Source organism: Monodelphis domestica, chromosome 8, assembly GCF_027887165.1.
Source record: "Monodelphis domestica isolate mMonDom1 chromosome 8, mMonDom1.pri, whole genome shotgun sequence".
NCBI classification, from domain to species: Eukaryota; Metazoa; Chordata; class Mammalia; order Didelphimorphia; family Didelphidae; genus Monodelphis; species Monodelphis domestica.
The window spans coordinates 241,865,746-241,888,569 of NC_077234.1; the positions used below are offsets into that span (position 1 = coordinate 241,865,746).

The 22,824-nt window shown below is 36.9% G+C and overlaps 1 protein-coding gene across 1 annotated transcript; it reads right to left on the minus strand.

The window, feature by feature from the left end:
• Window positions 1–10,754: 10,754 nt before the first annotated feature.
• LOC100619452 (olfactory receptor 5K1-like) lies at window positions 10,755–19,105 on the minus strand. The gene is made up of 2 exons (XM_016424706.2): window positions 18,087–19,105; window positions 10,755–10,765 (listed from the first exon to the last, which is right to left on the minus strand). The coding sequence occupies exons 1-2, from the start codon at window positions 19,003–19,005 to the stop codon at window positions 10,755–10,757; spliced, it is 930 nt and encodes a 309-aa protein (XP_016280192.1). The 5' UTR covers window positions 19,006–19,105.
• Between the last annotated feature and the right edge of the window lie 3,719 nt (window positions 19,106–22,824).

A 22,824-nucleotide genomic window follows, 5' to 3' on the forward strand; every position in this document is an offset into this window, starting at 1 on the left:
CTTGAGCTTTTCTGTTGAAAACAGGAATTGGGTCTATATAAGAATGTAACAACATACTCACTTCTTCCTTACTTCTTGGATCAGAATGGGGAGTAGGCACTTCTTCCTCCTCTTGTGCTCTTTTTACAAAATGCACAGTCAGGTCTAAGAGAGGATTATTTCCCCTGAAATGTCCATTTATAAGCCCCCAAAGTTTTGAATTCCAGTTAAAGTACCAGACTGGTTGGAAATGGGCATTTCTAAATACCACTGAGGAGAATAACCACCTCAGCACCCATACCAAAGTCTTACCATTGAGGAACGTCTGCCCTGGATGTCCACTCTCCTGACTGGCAAACTGTCTCTCTTAGAATACAGTTTCAGGAAAGTCCCAAGCATGCTTCACTTCATTTCTTTCTCTCTGTCCACTGACTCTAGAGCCTCCCTGATCATTTTCCCCTCTCCCCAATCCAGTTCTGGAATCAAGGACCATGAAAAAAAAAATCAACTCTGCCATTGTTTCTGGATGGGGTCTATCGATCAGTTCCTCTAGAGTTCAACCCAACCTCTCCATAACTTTCCAAACCTAAGTGCCCTTCTCTGGCTTTGTTCAGTCATCTCAGGCATGTTCAACTCTTCATGATCTCATTTGGGCATTCCTTGGGAAAGACACTGGAGTGATTGGCCATTTCCTTTTCCATCTCATTTTACAGATGAGGAACAAAGGCAAACAGGATTAGATGGCTTGACCATAGTCACAGAGCTGATAAGTGTCTGAGGCCAGATTCAAGGTCTAGGCATGGCACCCTATCCACTTCACCACCTAGCTTCCCACTCTCTGGCTACCATTCCCTTTTTATATGTTATCTCTCCCTATTAGAATATGTGTTCTTTAAGGTCAGAGACTATCTTTACTTATGTAATTGAATTGGTAGAGCTTAACACAGTGCTAGGTATATAGTAAGCCCTTAAAAAGGGCTTATAATTCATTTTTTAATTATGTTTTAATTTAAGTTTTGGGGACAGCTAAGTAGATCAGAGGATAGAGAGCCAGACTTAGAGATGGGAAGTTCTGGGTTCAAATGTGACCTCAGCCCCTTCCTAGCTATATAACCCTGGGAAAGTCATTTCAACTTGGTTACCGAGCCCTGAGAACTCTTCTGCCTGGGAGAGAAGGGAAGGTAGGTATTTTTGCTGAGAACGTTTTCACTGCATACAGTGGTATATACATATTAAAACAGCACCTTATCAAATGTTTTGAGCTCTGTAGCTTGGAAATGTCCCAAGAATTATGGGTTCAAGTTCTATCCAATTCTGAATTCTCTCACTGTAGCAATAGTACCTTCATAATACAGGTCTCGTAAGGTTATGAAAATGCCCAATGTCCTTAGCTCCATTTGTCCCATGAATTTTCCCAAATTATTCATAGACATTCTATTCAACCTAAATTACATCTTGCCATATCATATTAGATAAGTTTACATATCACTGTATAAGGAATCTCTTCCTTTAGCTTGTACTAAAAACTTGATCTTTCAGACCTGAAGGTATATCCTGCAGGTCTACTTTTATTGGTTCTGGTGAAAAGAATCTATGCTTGTATTCTTCCCGATATCCAAAATTTGCATTTATTTCTGTTACCTACCAGAGGCACTGTATTCTAGTGGATAAAGACCTCAAATCAGCTGGGTCAGCATTTAAATTGACTGCGTGACCTCAGGAAAGCTCTTACCTTTCAGAGACCCAAGCTCTCTAAATTGCAAAGCGAGGGTCAATGTACATTGGGAGACCCATTCAGCAGTGAAAACAGAGATTAAGTCCAAAAATGTTTACCGTTTCAGATGTCATTTTCATAGAGCCCAAATCCCTCTAACACACTGTCATGCTTTTCTATTTCTATCAACACTGTAATTATTCTCGAAGTCCAGGCCTGATCTGTTTTCGTTATGCCTTTCTTAGAGATCAGCTACCCAAGTTACCCAGTTTATAGTGAACAGAATGACCTTTCTGCTTGCTTTCCAGTGTCCTTCTTTATTATGTTTATTTAAACTTTTGGATTCAGTATGCATTAGACCATTATCTATCTTTAACTAACCATTAATAGAACCACGCATCTAACAAGCATGAATTGGATAACTTTTCATTGTCTGCATTGCCACACATTTATCCACTGTTAGTCTCATCTTCCCTTTTTGCTCACTTAGGTAGCAATGTAATATTTTCTCGCAGTTCATTCCTGGAATCAAACAGACACTGCTTTAAATTCTTAGTTTTCGTTCTCTTATATGTAAAAGGGAAAATAAAGAACAATCTTCAAATTACTATTAAAGTTTTTGAAAAGAAGAAACAACTGCAAACTTCACTACCATTGAAGATTAGGAAATGCCTGCTAAAGACACAAGACAGGAAGCTGTAAAGGGATTATTAATTTTTAATTGGTTTAAAAGGCAAAATTAGACTGTCTTTTTTTAGCATAATGGCTGCCTGAAAACCCATCACAGCCACCATATTCAGACAGGTTCAAATGACTAATATATGTGCCATTTGTGGTCAATCACTTGGCAAATAATTTTGTGCCCTTACCACTGTACCATGGCAAGTGAATATTCCACTGTCCTTCAGAATTGTTCAGGCTGCATAAGAATTCTTTGTGGAGAGTTACAATAAATATGGGGAATTTACATTTTGGGCAAGTCACAAAAACAAAGAATTGATGAATAATTTTTTCAAACTGTTGGAAAGAAGGTACTTGGAAAACTGCTTTTCTGTGTATTAATATTTTAGTAAAAATAAATAAAACTTCTTTCTCTCACCCAAATTTCTCTGAAGAGGATTTTGTAGTGGTTGGCTGTTTACTTGAATTAGTCTTTGACACCAGAAGATACAGAAACAAATTGTGAGCTCTGAAACTTTGGGATATAAAGGATGAGAATGCAGGAGACTCTGTCCATCTGCCAGTGTCAGTGACTTTTATTCTGTCACCATTAGAAGTGAGTTATAGTTTTCTCCACAGTTCCGATTTCCTCAGGGGTGACATTAAGGTATTTCTATAGGGCATGGTGAGCTGAGAGAGCCAATCTCCAGAACATCACAGATGAACCAGGTTGGGATTAATTAAATGTAGCCTTTGAGGTGCTGGGATTAAAGCAAATGCCCACTGCTAAAAGTTGGATAAGGACTCTGTTGTTTATTTCAATTTAATCTCAGATGTCTCTCCCTCTTTTTTTTTTGTATCCCAAGTACAGTAAGCACTTAATGTTAGTTGACTGACTTTTATTTTCTCCAAATACAATGAGGAGAAAATGTACACTGTCTTTTTATTCTATTATCATTTTATTTGTCTGTATATATGCTTTGATTCCATAACAGAGGAGTTTGAATTTCCCTTTTTTATATAATCATCATAATCATCATCATCGATCAAACATATAAAGCACTTAAAAGTTTATAAAGTATTTTCTCATATTATATATATGTTATATATGTCTAATATGCCCATTTTATAAGAAGCTCTCAAGCTATGATTCTCTTTCCCACTACTTCGTTACTGATAAATTCTTGAGGTAGAGTTCAAACCAAATCTACTGCATTCTATAGATTACATCATGCAACCTCAGCTGTATCCCTCACAATAAAACCTCAATTATGATTTTTAAAAGATTTTCCATCTTAGCCCAGATTGATTCATCAGACCGTCCAGCATTTAGACACCAGTCTTATAACAATGGAAAAGAATGAAAAATCAAGATTGTGAAGAAGTCTAAAACTAGCACATTAATATTTTTTTATTTGAAATAAGTTTTATTTTAGGTTTTGGTCCACTGCCTACACTAATTTTGAAGAATGGATTTGATGGATAAATGACATATTTCTAATGACTCAGAAACCAAAATGATTCAAAATACTAAATATTTGATGAATTTAGAACCATTTAGATTCTTAGAAATGTGTCTGAAATACGTGAAGAGATCTATTGGTTCAAGAGAAAATTTCAGTTGGTGTTGCAAAATTCTAAAAGAGTTTTGGGGGAAAACTATTCTCCTCTTCCTTCTTGATTCTTTATTTGAACAATGTCAAGCAGCCTTCAAGATCTTGATGGATGCTGACATTGGCAATCATGATGGTAGCTATTATACCCTGAGAAAAGGTCATAAGACGAAAAAGTTTGAACCAGTGAATTGAATCACATGATTTAATGGGTCATTTATTCAAAAGCATATAGGTTTTACATTCGTATTAAATGATTATGCACTATAATCTTAAGGGTACTATTACTGGAATTCTCTACAGTAACTAAAATTGGATCACCAGATCTCAGAATGGCATGGTCCTATGACTAGTACCCAGACATGCACAAGGGATTAAGAAATAACTCAAAGAGCTGTTATTAAAGATGTCAAATCCTGCTTTTGTTTTCTGTGCCTGAGATTTTAGGTGACCCACAGACTCATCTACAACACTTGATTTCCTACTTTATTTTCAAAAACTTTTTTAAAAAATAGTTTCATTTTTTTTACATAGCATTCACTTTAATGCTCCTCCCCTCCACCTTATCTTTACAACAAATCAAGTGATCAATAAACATATATTTCATCCTTTCTGTGTGCCAAGAATATACTAAGATTTGGAGATAGAAAAAGAGAGAATGATAAATGCCCTCAGAGAGCTTACATTCTAATGCATGAGACAAATACATATAAATATATACAGAAGTAGCTAGTGGCAACCTTTATAGATATATAAAGGTACACAGAGGAGAAGGTAGGTGGTGGAACAGATAGAACTTTGGACCTGGAATTAGGAAGTTCTGAGTTAAAATCCAGTTTCTGACACTTAATTAGCTGTGTGATCTAGGGAAAGACACTTAATCCATTTGTTTCCATTTCCTCCTCTATTAAATGGATATAATAATAGCAAATTCCTCTCAGGGCTGTTGTGAGGATTAAATGAGATAATAACTGTAAAGTGCTTAGTACAAGTTCCTGCATCATAGTAAATGATAAGTAAATGTTTTTTTAAAAGGAGGGATGTATGTACACACACACATACCTTATATGGTATTTACATATATTTTAATTAATGTATACATATTTATATTTGCTTTAAATACGTGAAAATACCTATCTTTTTGTATTCATTTGCACTTATAAAAGTTCATATGCACATATATATGAGAGTATGTATTCAAAAAGGGTCAGAGATCAGTTGATGCATAGATACATAGACCAAGGAGAGGCATAGAAAGTAGATACAAGTAAACTTTGGAGGGAAATGTTCCCACAACTGGGTAGACTTGAATCAGGTCTTTAAGGAAACTGAGGATTTCAAGAAACTTAGTTGAGAAGGAATATGATGAGGAAGAGTCAAAGCAAAGGCATTGATATGGGAGATGAAGTTTAGGGTCTGAGAGCAGCAAGCAGGATAGTATGGCTGGTGCATGGAGCAAAATAATGGGTACAAAGACTGGAAAGATTAGAAAGGAGTAGGGTTTAAAGAGTTTTAAATGCTCAGCAGAAGCTATTTGATCTTAGAGGTCAGTGGGAGTCGTTGGAATTTCCTGAGTGGGGAGGTGATGTAGTCAGTTCTCTGGTTTAGGAAAACCATGCATTAGATTAAGGATTAGATTTAAGAAAATCCCGTGGAAGATCCATTAAATTAAGGAGATACTTGAGGCAGGGAGATGAATTGAGAGAGGTGATGAGGACCTCTACTAGGGTTCTGACTGGGTGAGTGGACAAAAGGGAGCCACATATAAGAGATGAAACAAGATTGTACAATTGTTTGCGTAAGTGGAATTGAGTGAGAGCCAAGAGATAAAGATAACTGAAGTGACTTTAAGGATGGTGCTGATGCTCTCAATAGCAATATGGAAGTTAGAAGGAAGGGCTCATTTGGGGAAGATAAAATGAGTTCCGTTTTAACTGTTGATTTGAGGTACCTTCAAAACTTCTCATTAAACTGTTTATGACATTAGACTGAAACCCAGAAAAGGGACAAGGACTGAATATTTGAATCAGAGAACTGTCTGCATAAAGATTATTACTGGACCCAGGAGAGGCGAGGTAATTACCAAATGAGAGTCGACTGAGGGAAAAGAGGAGGAAACCAGGACTGACTTATATCTACAGTCAGAAGACACAAAACAGAACCAACAAAGGTGATTAAGGAAGAGCACTAGGATGAATTGGAGGAAAACCAAGAGAACATTGTCAGGAATTCAGGAAAGTACATTTAAGAGAGAAGTAATGCCAAATGTCGCAGAAAAGTCAACAAGGAAGATGACAGGGAAAGGCCATTCGATTTGGCAACTAAGAGATTACCGATAACTGGACACAACAATTTCTGTAGATGAATAACATCAGAAATGAAATTGAAGAGGCTTTAGGAGAGAGAGGAAGTGAGGAAGAGTAGAGACAGTTTTTCAAGGGATTTTTTTTTGCTTGTTTTCTACCTTTTTTTCAGTCAGTATTTACTAATCATCTACTATGTGCCAAGCACTGTGCTAAGTGGTGACAATCCAAAGAAAGGGGAAAGTTGCTTTTGAGGAGCTCACCATCTATAGAGAGACACTCTGAAAACAACTATGTAGAAACAAAATCTATGCAGAATAAATTGCAGATAATTAATAGGAGGAAGATCCTAGAACTGAGAGGTATCTGGAAAGGCTTCTCATGGAAAACAAAATTTTGGCTGAGACTTGAATGAAGCCAAGGGAACCAGGTTGAGGATGAGAGGAGGGAGAGTTTTCCAGGCATGGGAAATAGTCAGTGAAAATATGTGGGGTCTAGAGATGGAGTGTCTTGTGCAAGGAACCACAAGGAGGTCAGTGTCATGCATGGGCTTGTAGAATGTGATGACGAGTAAGCTATAAGAAGCTTAGAAGAGTAGGAGGGAGAGGGTTGTGAAGGACTTTTTGAATGACAAACTGAGGATTTTATATTTGATCCCAGGAATGATATGGACCCACTAGAGTTTATTGAATGGTGTGTGTGTGTGTGTGTGTGTGTGTGTGTGTGTGTGTGTCTGTGAGTGACACGGTTGGCTTTGTAATCTGGAAAGACGTATTTCATGGGATGGATTAGAAAGGGGAGAGATAAAGTGGAAAAATAAAGTATTTCAATATTGTGTCAAATTATTATTTTAATGATGACATAAAATGTCAATGCCTTTGAATAGAGATTATTTTCATTCATTGTATTTCTATGTCTGGTACCTGATATAGGATATTTTTTGTGGAATAATTTTTATCCTTTACCAGGATATTTCTCAGAAAATTAATGTTCTATTCTCACTGATTGGCCCAATTGTTTAAGAATATTACATGTAGCAGAAGTTCTCATGATGAATTTGAATTTTGAGACATTCAAAAAGAGAATTAAATAACTTAAAAAAATTAACTTTGAGAACAGAACTAACTTGGAGAAATAGATATATGAAAATGTTACTTAACAAAAAATAGAAGTAAGAAATCTCTAACTCAACTACATTTTTGAAGGTGAGTTGTTTGATTGGTGTTAATAATTCTTAGGAGCAGGTAGGTGGCACAGCCGATAGAGCACTGGGCCTAGAGTCAGGACCACCTAAGTTCAAATCCAGCCTCAGACAATAACTACCTCTGTGACCAGGGCAAGTCACTTAACCCTGCTGGCTTTAGTTTCCTCATCTGTAAAATAAGTTTAAAGAATGGAAAGAATTCCAGATTTCTAGAATCTTTGCCAAGAAAATCCCAACTGGGATCACAAAGAGTCAAACAACAACTGAAAAATGACTTAATTCTTAAAAATAGAAGATTCTGGAGCCAAATTGTATCCTTTGGTATATTATGAAAATATTAGGAGGCCCTCTTTATGTCTCACTGGAGGTCAGTGACAATTATCATTTCATCAGGAGAAGAAAGTTCAAATTTTCTTACCAATTCAAAAGAGATTTGCTTCATATTGAAATTATAGTAGTTCTATAGAGGATAGTCAATTGGGAAATCTAGTCCCTAAAATATTGCACACAAAGCAAGTTGAAATTACTTAAATGTACCCTTTGATATTCTGAAGATATGCATATGAGCAAAAACTGTTTAATAGTTTTATGATCAATTTTCATTTAATTAACGCCATACTGACTAACTTCTCCATTTTGATCATGAAATATGCCTGCAGGGTAAAATGGCCACATAACCACTGCCTTCTGATTCTACTATCTTTTATGTACACCTACAACTGAGTGCATGTCTTTTCTTCTAAAAATATTGGATTCTTTTTTCTTATTTTTAAGGTAATAACACTCATGCCATACATAGGCAGTATGGTGGCATAATGGACAAATAGCTGGCTTTGGTACTAGCAAGACCTGGGCATGCCATTTATCCCCACACTATGTATTTTCTATAAGAAAATACTCAATCCTAAAACATTTCAATAATCTTTCCACATGTTACCATTATTCTTATAAAAATGAATCCTGGGACTAGACATGGTGGCACTCTCACCTCCCGTTACTGGGGAATCTAAAGTTGGTGGATGGCTTGAATTTTGGAGTTCTGAGCAGCAATAGGAATAAAACCATATATGTCCAGTACCAATATGGTGAATACGTGGGAGCAGGAGGCTGTCAAACTGCTTGAGATTAAGGAGAGATGACTCAACCCAGGTTAGATGTCATACAGATTAAAACTCTCTAGATGCTCAGCAGAGGGGTCAGTCCTGTGAGTGACTATTTTATTTTTAACCTGGGCAAGATAGTGAAATCTAATCACCAAAAAACAATTATAAGGAGGATAAGAATCCTGAAGAATTGTGATTTCATTTATAATTTTTCATTTCAATTAGTAACAAAAACCAGTCCAGAGGTCCTATTTTCTCTTAATCCTCAGAGATATTGTCCTTTGCTTCTTCTTGCTGTTTCAATTGTCCTCATTTCCCTATTGTGTTAAAAATTTCTATCTATATGATGTTAAACTTACTGAATAGTCGAACGATTTACATTGTACTTTGAATTCTTAGAACTTCTCTTTTCATAAATGTTCTCTTTACTTATTTAAATTTACAAAAGAATTGATTTTTGAAATCCCAGCACCTAATCATGGAAAATAGGTTGATAAGGAGATGTTAAAATAAAATAAATAAAATATAAATGTGCTGTTTGAGAAAAAGAGGGAATATTAGTGAGACCCAGCAGTCAAGGAAAAATCTAGACCATGCAAGGGAATTGCTCATTAAGAGATGGCATTTCTTTTCCTTACTCCTCACCCCTCCCTTTGGCCAAAATGTCTACCAAAGGGTCAGTTGCAAGAAATGTTGTGGAGACAGAAATGGCAAGATTTGGCAACTAAGATTTATTAAATGAGAGAAAATGAAGAGTGAAGAAAGTGCCCAAGTTTCAAACTTAGGAAAACTTAAGAATGGCCACCTCCTCCACAATCTATTCACCGATCACCTTGCTGCCCAAACCAGAGACCAGACCCTGGAGGAACTCTTGCCCTGGGACCCAATTTCCCTGATTATCAGATGTTTTTCCAAAACTACTATTTCAGAAAAGCCTCAGCCATGTTCCTTTCCTCTCCCACAGCTTCCTCCCCAGCAACTCATTGTGTCACAATTACCTTTCCCTCACTCCAGTTCTGGATCCATTAACTTTCATCATTTCGTAATAATCAATTAAACTCTTCAGAATGGAAGGTGTTTTTGGATTTGTACTTCTATTACTTAGCATGGTGTGTGGCACATAGTAAAAGTGTAATACATTTTTTTCGTTCATTCAAATTTAATAATGAGATGGATTAAGGGAAAATATCACTTCTCTTTTGAACATGCTGAGTTTGAGATGTTTCTAAGGAATCCATCTTGCAATGGGTAATAATAAGCAGTTAATGGTGCAGAATTAGCATTTAGGAATGAGGATATGTCTTTATATACAATTCTGGAACTCTTCTCTATTGAGATGATAGTTGAACCCCAGAGATTTAGTGAGCTTATCAAGCAAAAGCATCAGGATAGGGAAAAGAAGATGTCTTGAGAGTAATTGCACACCATCCTTAGAGACAATATACAACAACATTCATGATATGTATAGAGTAAAAATTTAATAGAATAAACTTCAAAAGAGGAGAAGTTATTAAGTGATGGCAGCACTGGTAATAGAAGTGGGAATCCAGGAGTATTCCACCACACACTCAAAGTCAGTTTATATACAAAAAGACAAAAATAGTCATAATTGGTGCTGGAGAGAATCACCAAATATATAATATTACCTAGAGTAGTGATGGCAAATCTTTTAGAGACTGAGTGCCCAAACTGCACCCTCACACTGCATGTGAGACACTCCTTTACACCAGACAGAGGAGGAAGGAAGTGCTCCCATTGGGTGGCTGGAAAGAAGAGCAGGTGATTTGAAAAAATGCCCTTAGGCATGATGGAGAAGGGAAGGGGAGCAGCCCCCTCTGGCATGTGTGCCATAGGTTTGCCAACAAGGACCTAGAGGAATCCAGGTTTCAATGAGTGCAAATAGATGGAAGGACTGTCAAAAGAAAAGGAAAAAAATGAAGGCAAATATATTCATTATTACATGGGAATTGCAAAGGGTAGAAGGTAAAGAGTAGACAGAGTTGAGATGGAACATGGTTGAACCAAAGTTGAGTAGGATAGGGATGAAAAAACTGAGATCCTGAGTTTAAGTGACTTGACCAGTGTCACAAATTAAAGGCAAGATTTGAACTCAGGTCTTCCTGACTTCAGAGTCAATACTCTATCAACTGTATTACTAAGCTGCTTCAATACTGAAAATCATTTTTGTTGTCTTATTCTCAGTGTAAAGATCATTGTATTTAGGAATTTGTCTTTTTTTAAAATTTAAACTTTAGTAAAAATTAAATTTTTTAAAAATTATTTGAAAATAATTTTTCAAATTATTCCTGTCCCTCTCCTCCCACTGAAAAGGCAAGAAATACAAAACCATTATACATATGAAGTTATGTAAAAGCTATTTCCATATGTTGAAAAAAAGGAATAAAATAAAGTGAAAGAAAATTTGCTTCACTCTGTATTCAGAGTTCTTCAGTTATATCTCTGAAGTATATGGAATTTTTCCTAGAGAATTCTTTGGAATTAACAGTGATCAAAGTAGCTAAGTCTTTCATAGTTAATTATCATTACAATATTGCTGTTCCTCTGCACAATGTTCTTAATGTGTTTGTTTCATTTTTTCTGGTTATATAATGACCATTTGTCCCTTAGTAATGAGTTTGCAACCCCAGACCTTCTGATTCAATAGAGTTGATGAACAAGCCTTTATAGCCAATGTCCACTGTGCTGTTTCATCCAGCACTTTAGTTTCCAGAGAAGTAGCTTTCTCAGTAAGAATAGCCCTTGCCCCTTTCTCACACTTGTACCAGCCAAAACTGGTCTCCTTCTTGTTGAGAATATCACGTGAGTGAAAGAAGTCCAACTTGAGATCTATGTTACTCCCAGATCCCAACACATTAAAGATCCCAATTGAGATGGCCTCAATTAACATCTTGGCTTCTTCCTTCTCCAAGTCTGGTTTAAATTTGTCTTCAAGTATAGCCATTATTGCTGCCCCAAAGTCAGAACCCAAAGGCAATTTATCATTTGATTCATGAGGGTAAGTGGTGTAAAGGTGAGGTTCAGTAACATCTACACCTCTCAAAAACAACACTATCTAAGAAGCATCTGTTTAAGCATTTGATTAGCAGTAACAACCCTGGGTTGGCATCCCATAGAAAGAGAATGGAGTTCCAAGTCAGGAGAGAGGGGCTAGCTAAGTTGTCTTGTCAGTACCTGCTGCAGTCCCAGAACCACAACAATAGATGTAGAAGGTAGGGAATGCATTTTTGAACAGTTTTTATTGACAACAACCACTCCTTCTGTCACTCTTGTGTCTGTTCCAAGAACTATGGAATCCTTATATACCACTCCAGCAGTGGTTGTACCTGTTGCCTGAACTACTGAGCATATAGTCCTTTTGTGCAAACTCAGCTTCTATGACATTTCTTCAGTAGTTATTGAAAGAGAAACCACACTGGAGCCTGGCATACAGAGATAGCCAGAGAATACTTCCTGCTCACTTCACTTTGAATCAGGTCATATATATCTTCTTAGGATTTTCTAAAATCATACTCATCATCATTAAAAAAACAAAACAAAAAAACCTTACCTCCTGACTTAGAATCAATACTAAGCATTAATTCTGAGGCAGAAGAGTGGTAAGGTCTAGGTAGTGGGGTTTAAATGACTTGTCCAGGATCATGCAGCTAGGAAGTGTCTGCAGCCACATTTGAACCCAGGACCTCCCTTCTCTCCAGGCTCTCTATCCACTGAGCAACCTAACTATCCTCTCTTCATCATTTCTTATAAAATGGTAGTATTCTCCAACACAATCATACCACAGCTTGTTCTGTCATTCTCCAAATGATTGTCATCTCTTTAGTTTCCAAGCTTTTCTGCCACAAAAGAGCTACTACTTATAGTTTATATATAGAACCTTTTCCTTTTACTTTGATTTCTTTAGAATAGAGACCTAGTAGTGATATTGCTGATACAGTTTTATAGCCCTTATGGCATAGTTATAAATTGTTCCCCCAAATGAATGGACCAGTTCATAGCTCTACCAATTATATAGTGTACTTAATTTTCTACATCCTTTCCCACCAGCATTTGTCCTTTTCTTTTTCTGTCATGCTAGCCAATCTGATGGATATGAAATGGTACTTCACAGTTGTGGTAATATGCATTTCTCTAATTATTAATGATTTAGAGCATTTTTTCATATGACTTGTACCATTTCTTCTTCTGAAAACTGCCTGTCTATAGCCTTTGACCATTTATTAATGGAGGAATGGTTCTTATTTTTACAAATTTAGCTTAGTTCTGTGTTTTGGGGATTTTCTCCATCTTGCTTGGTCTAGCACCCAGGAATGTGCACACCCACACTACACGGGCATGTGCTAGCAAATGACAAATCAGAAACAACTGACTGCTCCCTGGGCTGTCCTAAGCCAAGCTTGAGCCACCATTGGCACATGTGAGACGCAGGAAGTGAGGTAGAGAACTGCCTTTGGAATTCTCGTGACTTCCTGTGGAGAAGGTGAGATGCCAGTTTGATCCTGGAGCTCGAGTTTGGAGGAGCCCCACAGACAGCTTTCCTTTAGATTGGTCACATGAGTGATGAGCACTGACTCGCTTCTTTCCCTTGGCTCTCCAAGGCCTTAAACTCCCGCCTGGCTCAGCCTGAGCCAGAGCGGTTTTGAGTTAACTCCTTTCCCTCCCCCCCTCCCTCCCTTCCTCCCTCCTCCCCCCCCTCTCTCTCTCTCTTAATTTCTTCCTTTTGTTGTAATTAAATCACCATAAAACTCCATTCTGACTTGAGTGTTTTTCATTTAGGATTTTATAAATAAAATCCTTGGTGACCAAATAATTATTACAGTCAGTCTCAACCCTAAATTTAACCTTTACAGTCCTCAAAATAGTTAAATGAGACCATTTTGGGATAAATAGGCTCTAAAATAAAATTTCCCTAATTTCCTCCTTTCCTTCTAATTTTGGCTATATTGGTTTTGTTTGTGGAAATTAAAAAAAATATAACCAAATCATTCATTTTACCTCCTGTAATCTTCTCTATCCCTTGTTTGGTTATGATCTTTTCCTTCATCCATAGATTTGACAAGTAATTTTTTCCATGTTTCCCTAATTTTCCAATGATCTCACCTGCCTGAATTAGTGCCTATTTTCAGCTTACCTTGATTCTTAGAAGTTTAAAAAAAGTGTTGAATATTTCTCTGTTCTCACTATTGCCCTTCATTACAATTTCATTTGCCAAATGCCAGTCCTAATTATTCTTTGTTTTTCCTTTTCCTCTCATCAGAAATGCAATCAAGAAAGATAGAAACTTTATCTCCAAAATGTAAAAACTTAACATAAGAATTAAAGTGTAATGTTGGGAACTGGAGTCCTGGGGAGCAGATTTTAATTACATAAGTAAATTGTTTTCTAAATTTTGCTTTGATGTATTTCTTGCATATAAAAGAATGTTCACTTTCATTTTCTTAGCCATTCTGGCACTCTTTCATTTTATGGGAAAATTAATCCATTCCCACTTAAAGTTTTGGTATTTAGACTTGTGTCACCCTCCAATGTGTATGTATGTGTGTATGGGGTGCTCAGGGAGGGGTAATGGTATGGAGGGCTTGTCGTGCCCTTCTAGGGCAGTTCTCCAGCCACTGACCCTCGCCTGACACCCAGCTCTCACTTGTGGCTCCTAGTAGCTGCTAGCATGCAGCAGCGGCCACACCCTGGGCAACGGCTTCGACAGGCCGGCTAAACCTCGTGAGGGTAGCCATCAGGTCAATGTCGACCCCTGGTGAACTAGGGCTTTGCTCACCCAGCATGTGAAGACTGCTTTGGCAGAACAGGCGGAAGAAACCAACAAGAAGGTTCAACGGCTGAGATGGCGATGCAGCAAAGCACTGTGGAGTGCTCAGGGCATGTTGGAGCACAAAAGACAACGCGGCCATCCAATGCAGCTGAGGAAGTCTCCAGGTGTAAAGACTTTTCCTGCCAATGGACCCAGGCTTCCAATGCCGAGAGAGTGGGACTGTCATCGACTTTTCCACTTAAATCTTCATGCACAGGTGTCTTTGTGCACAAAAACACACAAAGACAATTGTCATTCTCGGTTCGAGAGACAACCAACACCCTCCAATCATTTCTTCCCTCTTCCTTTATCCCTTCTTTTTTCTGCCCTTAGTTTTGCTCACAATATTTTTATATACCTTTTCCCAAAGTTTCTCCCCACATTTGCCAGCTTTTTCTCAAGTTCTTTGAATTTGCTAAAATATTTCATACATTAATTTTGTTTGCCTCATTGCCTTCTTTTTTCTCTTCTCTTTCCTTATACAGTTAATGAATAATTCAAATTCTTCCTTCTCCATTCTTATAACTTATTTTTTGTTACTTTAATTTGCTGTGACACTTTATAAGATTTTGTTTTGCCTGGGACCCACCCTTCTGTCTTTTTGTGGGAATGTGGCTGGGAAAACTCTTCTTTACTCAGGCTTTTACTTTTTGTCTTTTATTTCTTTTACTTCAAGTTATTACTAATAAATCTTGTAAAATATACTACTTGGAGATATTGGATATTAATTTTAATCTTACATACTCTGAATAAAAATTAAGACTTGTAATTGAGTTAATAGACAAAGGAAAAATAACAATTCATAATATTAAAATGAAACCTATGACAAAGTATTGATGCTCCCTCAAAAATCCAGGTAATTACAAAGATATATATATATATATATATATATGAATTATAAATATTTATATCTTAAATGGAACCCCCAAGGAAAGATTGCTAGCACTATATAGAGAAAATTCTGGAAAGTTTAATGTTTTATTCGCATTAATGGTTGGATGGCAGATGGACCAGAGTGAGGAGAGACTTAAGGACAGCAGACCCACCAGCAGGCTATTATAATAGTTCAACTATGAGGTGATAAAGACCTGTACCTGAACGGTGGCAGTGTCAGAGGAGAAAAGAAGCCATATGCTAAAGATGAAATAAAGGGGGGAAAATACACAGGCCATTGGTTGTGGAAAGTGAGAGAGAGACTGAGGAATGGAGGATGACACCTAAGATGTGAACCTAGGTCATTGGGAAGATGATGGTAACCTCAACAGCAATTAGGGAAGTTAGGAAGAAGGAAGGATTTCCATGGAGAAAGTAGGAAGATAAGTAAATTTAGGTTTGGACAAGTTGAATTTAAGGTATCTATGGGACATCCAATTTGAGATGTCCTATGGGTAGTTTGAGTTTTGATACTGGAAGTCAGCAGAGTAGTTTGAAAATCATAACAAAGAGATGATAATTAGCCAGCTTATCAATTCATTATCTTTCTTTCAAATTTCCCTTTCCAAAATCATTATCCTCAAAACTTACTTTTGAAAACCTGGGGCTGTTTATATCTTTTCTCTCCTCTTCATCCCAGAAAAGTGATTAGTCATCTTTTCCCATCAATTATTCCTTTAAAAATTATTTTACTTGTTCATTCCTATCCAAAAATATTTAGTTAGCCGTGATCACCTCCTGACTGCTTAATTGAAAAAAAAAATTCTTAGAAGGCACCTTATCTCTGTTGCCTACCCCCTTTCAATCTAGCTTGCTGATTGCTACCAGATTAATTTTTCTGAAACACTGCTTTGGTCTCATTCTGTTGTTCAGTCATTTTGGTTGTGTCTGACTCTTCATGATCCCATTTGGGTGGACTCCATTGAGCAGAGATACCAGAGTGGCTTGCTATTTCTTCCAGCTTATTTTACAGATGAGGAAACTGAGGCAAACAGGGTGAAGTGACTTGCCAGTGTCTGAAGTCAAATTTAATTCACAAAGACAAGTCTTTCTAACTGCAAACCTGGCACTCTATCCATTGTATCACTTAGTTGCCTTGGTCTCATTATGCTACCGTTGGAAAACTTTCAATCAGGCTGAAAAACCTCTAATGACTCCCAGTTGCACACAAGATAAAAGTCCAAATTTTCCTGCCTGGCCAGCTAGAATCTCCATATTTGATCCACCTGATTTCCCCAATCTTATCTCTCTTCTGGAGGCCTTCTGTGCTTTCTTCTGACATTAAGAGGTTGCTTTCTACTAAATGAAAGTCTCCCAAATTTGGGGGGCATCCCCTGTGGTGAACTTATGGGACCACAGGAAAGAGAGTCACATGCGATAGAAAGGCATGGGTGAGTTTGGATCTTTATATTTGTAACATAAACTTTCCCCTTTGTTTTGGTTTGTTCTCTTCCTTCCTCTCTGCCTGCTTAAATCTGACTTGCTTTTCAAGGTCCAACTCGAAAATCCCCTCAAGGAAGCCTTATCTGATTATATTTGCCCACATTTACGTTTCTGGTAATTCTAATACCATTTAAATGTTGTCTATACTATACAATACAGCAATGATCATTTATATCTCGTATTATTTTCCTGTTTTGTTTATTTAACTCCTCACACCCCAATTTGAAATATAATGCTAATTTCTGGACATGAATTGCATTTTATTTCTGTTCTGTTTTACTGCTCTCCTTCCCCTTACCATTTAGCACATCGTAGAAAATTAATTGAATTGAATTGTTGGTGATATTTGCTATTTTTAACTGCTGAATATAGAATTTCAAAATCTGTTGCATTTCCTTCCGCACATTCACAAATGAAACAATTTGCACTGGACTCAATGATGTTAGAAAGGTTGACTTTTTTACTAACTTGGCAGTCAGTCAATGGCATCTAAGGAAAACATAACTTGAATTTACCGACACATTAAGGAACTTTTTCTAACTGACCACTCACCTAAGTGATACGAAATCATGTGTGAGGCATAATACCCCCCCTGGGTTCACATCAGCAACAATTTGATGAAATGAAATGACCATATTAACTTGAAAATAATTTTGTAATAACATCCATGAAGCAAGAGAACCCCAGAGACAGTTATGCCCCATCAGAGTGAAATAGAAAAACTTTAATATGGAAATCCACTTCTAAAAGTACTAGTCTTGAGGAACTTATAATCTAATGGGGGAGGAAGAAGAAAGAGGAACTTCAGATTAAAATCTAACTACAGTGAGATGCTTTCAAACAAGGATTACATCAATATCAATAATAAAGTTTACTCTTTCATTTGATGTTCCTTCTAAATCCTGCTGGGATGTAGTTCCACATATTTTTGACAACTGTTTATTTGATAGTCCCTTTCTCTTGTTGACTAATTCTGATGATGTGCCAACTTCTTTAGCTTGGTAATCAGTAATTCCCTAATATATTCCATTTCCATGGACTAGTTAATCACTAGAACCCTAAAAGACTCTCATGGTCTTGTAACTTGGACTAAAGATCTAGAATGATCACACAAATTCAGGAAATTCTTTCTTCCTTTAAGCATTGTTTGTTCTATTTGATCTTTTAATTATTTAGTAATGTTTACCATCTAAAACATGGACATTCTATTTTCTTTGTGTTACTTGCCCTAATGAAGAGTTTTCAAATGCCATATTTAATTCAAAAAGATATAGAAAATGAATTTTATTTCAAAGTATTCCAAGATAAATTCTTTATAGTTTTTTTCAGGGTCCTAATTACTTCCTTATTTCTCAAGCTATAAATAAAAGGATTTAAAAAGGGAATGACTATTGTGTAAAAAATAGAGACTGGAATGTCTTTATTCCCTTGTTCAACTGAGCCTGGTTGAATATACATGAAGAGGATAGAACCATAGAATATTGAGACAGACACAAAATGGGATGCACAAGTGGAAAAGGCTTTTCCTTGTCCCTTCTGGGATTTCATTCTAAGGATACTGAAGACTATGTAAAGATAAGAGACCAGGACAGTTGCTACAGTGAAGACTACAATTGAGCCTGAAAAGATAAACATTATCCATTCATTGATGTAAGGATCAGTACAAGAGAGTCTGTATAATGGAACAATATCACAAAAGAAATGGTTAATTTGGTGGGATCTACAGAAAGTTAATCTAAATAGAAAGCCAACATGAATTATAGAAGTCAAGTTGCCAGCTACATATACCCCAATGATTATCTGAGTGCAGAATTTCTTGGACATCAGAATAGGATAATGCAACGGGTTACATATAGCCACATAACGATCATATGCCATAGCTGCTAAGATGAAGCAGACTGAAGTTTCAGCAAGACAAAGAAAATAAAATTGTGCTACGCATTCATAGAAAGAAATCATTCTGTCCTTTGAGAAGAAGTTCACTAGCATTTTTGGTGTGATAGCACAGGAACAACAAGCATCCATGAGGGCTAAGTTGCCAAGGAAGAAATACATAGGAGTGTGAAGTCGGGATTCAGTTGAAATTAATACCACCAGTCCAAGATTTCCCACAATGGTTATCAGATAGATTGTAAAGAATGACACAAATAAGATGATCTTCATCTCTGAGTGATCTGTGAATCCCGTCAGAATAAACTCCTGTGACCAGGTGTAATTCTCCCCAGCCATCTTTGAATTCTTTATTGAAAATAGGAATTGTGAATATATGAGTCTAACAACATGTCCACGCCTTCCTTCTTCCTTCTTTGAGCAAAGAGGGAAGTGAGACCTCTTCTGATCTCTGATATTGTCTATTGAAATCTAGCCTATTTCCAGTTTGGTGAAATATCACACTCTGAGCTGTCAGCTATTGGGGCTACAGGCTCCAAAACCTTTCCTGTGTTCCAGGCAGAAAATCACCAAATTGAGTAGACATGGCTTCTTCTTGTACCGAATTGGAGAACATCTTGTGGGCAAAAGGTTCAAACAGCTATTATCTATGGGGAGAGAACATTTTCATAGAATATGTTCTTAGATCTGTTAAGCTTAGAATTCCCCTAAGTATCTCCATAGAACAGATTCATAGTCCATCTAATTCATATTTTTATGATATAGTATCATTGAAGAATAATGAACTTGGCAAGGGCTAACTATGATACCAACTTTGAAAGTTTAGGAAATTTGCCAGATCAATTTAGGTTTTAGCTTCCCTTCTTTGTGTCCATGGGTCCATGGGATCATTGGTAGAGTCACAGATTTAGTTAAAAGGAACCATTGAGCTCTTCTGATCTAACTCTGCCATTTTGCAAATGAGAAAGGAGAACCAGAGTTTGCCACTTGCCCAAGGTCACATAGTTAGCAGAGCTAGATTTGGAACCCATGTCCTGTGGCCTCAAATCTAGTTATTTCCTCCACTGTAGTATGCTGCCATGCTAGCCCATTCTTAAACCTAAACATATTTGCTGCCTTTGTCATTTCTTGGGGTAAGAAAATAGATAAATTTACCACCTACTAGAATGAACTCCTCCTCAAATACATTAATTAGAAAGATTATTCTAAAGTCCTTGAAAAATTCATTCACCATCCTCATTCCTTTCTCCAGCTGCTAGTGGCTCATTTCCCAACATAACTTACATTTGTTTCATATATAGACATTTATGCATACCTGTTGTCACCTCGTATAGGCTTAGCATTTATGTAACACTTAAAAGTTTCCAAAAGCTTTACATGTGTTATCTCATTTTGCCATTGCAACAATCCTATGAATTAGGTGCTATTATTATCCCTATTTTACAAATGAGGAAATTAAGGCTGGAAAAAAAATGATTTGCCCAGAGTTTCATAGCGAGTACATATCTTAATTTGCGTTTGGACCTTCCTGATTCGAATTCTAGTCCACTATCCATATCATCTCACTACCTATAAAGCATAAAATCTTGGAAGGTTTGAACTGTTTTATTGTGCTTTATCTTTTATGTTCCAAGTACTCAGCACAATGCCTGTCATATAGCAAATAATAAATACTTATTGTTTGATTGTTTTGGTATATCAATTTCTTCTTTTGTTTTGTCCTAAATTCTCCCTTTTTCAAATTTTTGAGGCATTTCCTGTTTCTTTAGTGTCATGTGATTTTCATGAAGTCTATGTTTATATTAATTTCCAGCATTTACATTTTCCAACTTTTCTTCATAGAGCAGAAGGCTCTAATTTGTTTCAGGGTCCTATTGTATGAAAACTTTGTATGGAATTAAAGAACTGGAAAGGACCCCAAAAGCCATCTGGTTTGACCCCCTCAGGAAAGGATACTGAGGACCAAGACCATAACTTTCCCAAGATACACAGGCAGTAAGTCAGCAACAGAGGCAGGTTTTGAATTCTTGTCCTTTGACATCAAAGCTGGTGCTCTTTCTCCTGCTGTCCCATTAATCCATTATTTTCATTGTGCTTCTTGTCTCTGAAATTATACTTTTCTGTAAGGTCTAGGAAACGGTTCTTACCTTGAGAATCCATGAAGCTCCAAGAAATCTATGGATAGATCTGTGAACTCGAATAGGGGGAAATCATAACTTTATTTTCCTTTATAATGATGTGTTTTATTTTATGAAACTAACCACATTATTCAGAGAAGGGATCCAAAAAGCTCCACCAGGGCTGTCAAAAGTGACCATGACCCAAAAGGTTTAGAACTCCAACTCCAAGGAGAGCAACAGTTATTGCTGATACCAGTTCTCCAAGCCTAGAAGCACCTGGTTTGAAGAGAACAAGACCTTTCTACTTAGCTCCGAGTGCTCTTTCTGATTATGCACGTTAAATAGATTTTCTAGCCTAAGCATTTTTGGGATCTGCATCTTCAAGGACTAGTCCAGACAATCCCTCACCCACATTACTTTAAATACATTTGTCTGTTCTGCTGCTTTTCTGATCCTTTTTTTTTTGCCCATTCAAGTAATATTTAGATGTTTCCTATCATTTGTGCCACCCCCCTGCTTTTAGTTAAATAAACAGAACTTATTCTGGAAATTAATTCATTAAGATATAAAAGGAAAAGGGAAAGAAAAACATTTGGGACAGTTTTCAAAATAGCATCAACTTTTTTATGAGAATAGTAGAAGATATCACTGTGTTAGGAATTGGGATTACTTTCATTTAATACAGTTACAGGTCCAGTGCCTAGAACAGCCCATTCTTCCATGGAATTATTTCATTCTCTTACCAGCATATTTCTCAGTGAATTAATGTTCCATTTATACTGGTGGTCCATCTGCATGAGGACTGCATGTAGCAAAGCTTCTCAGATTTCAGGAAGTCCAGAAAAATAACCAAATGATTGAAAAAAAATTAAAATTTAAGAACTGAGCTAAGGGAATTTGGAAAAATGGATATATTAAAAGACTGTCACTTAACAAATATAAATATAAAATCTCTTATCTTACCTAAATTGCATTAACTTTGAAGAGGGCTGAAGAAAGGAGTTGGTTGTTTGCCTGATGTTACTGATTCTTAACAATAGAGAAAACAGAATTGTGTCCCCTGGAATTTAGGGGATTTAAAACACGAGCATAATGGGAGAATCTCTATGTCTGTCAAGAGGTCAGGAATACTGATTATATTATAAGGAGAAGAAAGTTCAATTCCAGAGGGATTTCTTTCATGATGACATTAGTGTATTTTTGTAAGAGAATGTTAGCTTGGGAAATCTGGTCCCTAAAACATCACATATAAAGCAAGCTGGGATTAATTAAATGTGCCCTTTGAGATCTTGATATTAAGGTACGTGCCCAGGACCAGAAACTGTTTAAAGGTTATGTGGTCGATTTTATCTTATTTAATTTCAGACTTTTTACCTTTCCATTTGGATTATGCTATCTGAAGTAGAAAGGAAAAAAAGGGTCATGCATCACCACTGTGCTCTTATGCTATGATTGCTGTGCGTGTGTTCCTGCACATTCAAGTGCGAGCGCTTCTGTTCTTCTAAGAGCAGCGTGCATTTCTTAAATTCTCCTTTTGTTTATAAAGTGAGAGCCCTCAGACTTTAGGCAATGAGTACACAAATGGCTTTACAATCCGAGAAGACTTGGGCATGTTATTTATCCCCATGGTTCATAGTTTTTATAAGAAAGTATTTAGTCTCACCACAAAATAATTAACAAGCCTTCCAACATTTTAATACTCTTCTTATAATAGGGTCAGGCATGGTGGCAAAAGCCCATAATTCCTAAATATTGAGGAGCCTAAGGCTTCTAGAGAGCTTGAATTTGGGAGTTCTGAGCAGCAATAGGGATAAAGCCAACTGGGTGTCTACACGGTCTGAAACCAGTTGGATGAGCTGCCAGGAGCAGGCGGCTACCATGATGCTTAAAGGGTGAATTAGCTCAGGCTGGAAATGGAGCAGGTCCTACTTTTCTCATTGATCAACAAGCGCGTGGCCACTTCCCTTCCAGCTTTTGTAGGATAATTGCATCTAGTCTCAAGGGAAAAAATGGTTTAAAAGGAGGATCCTTATGACTC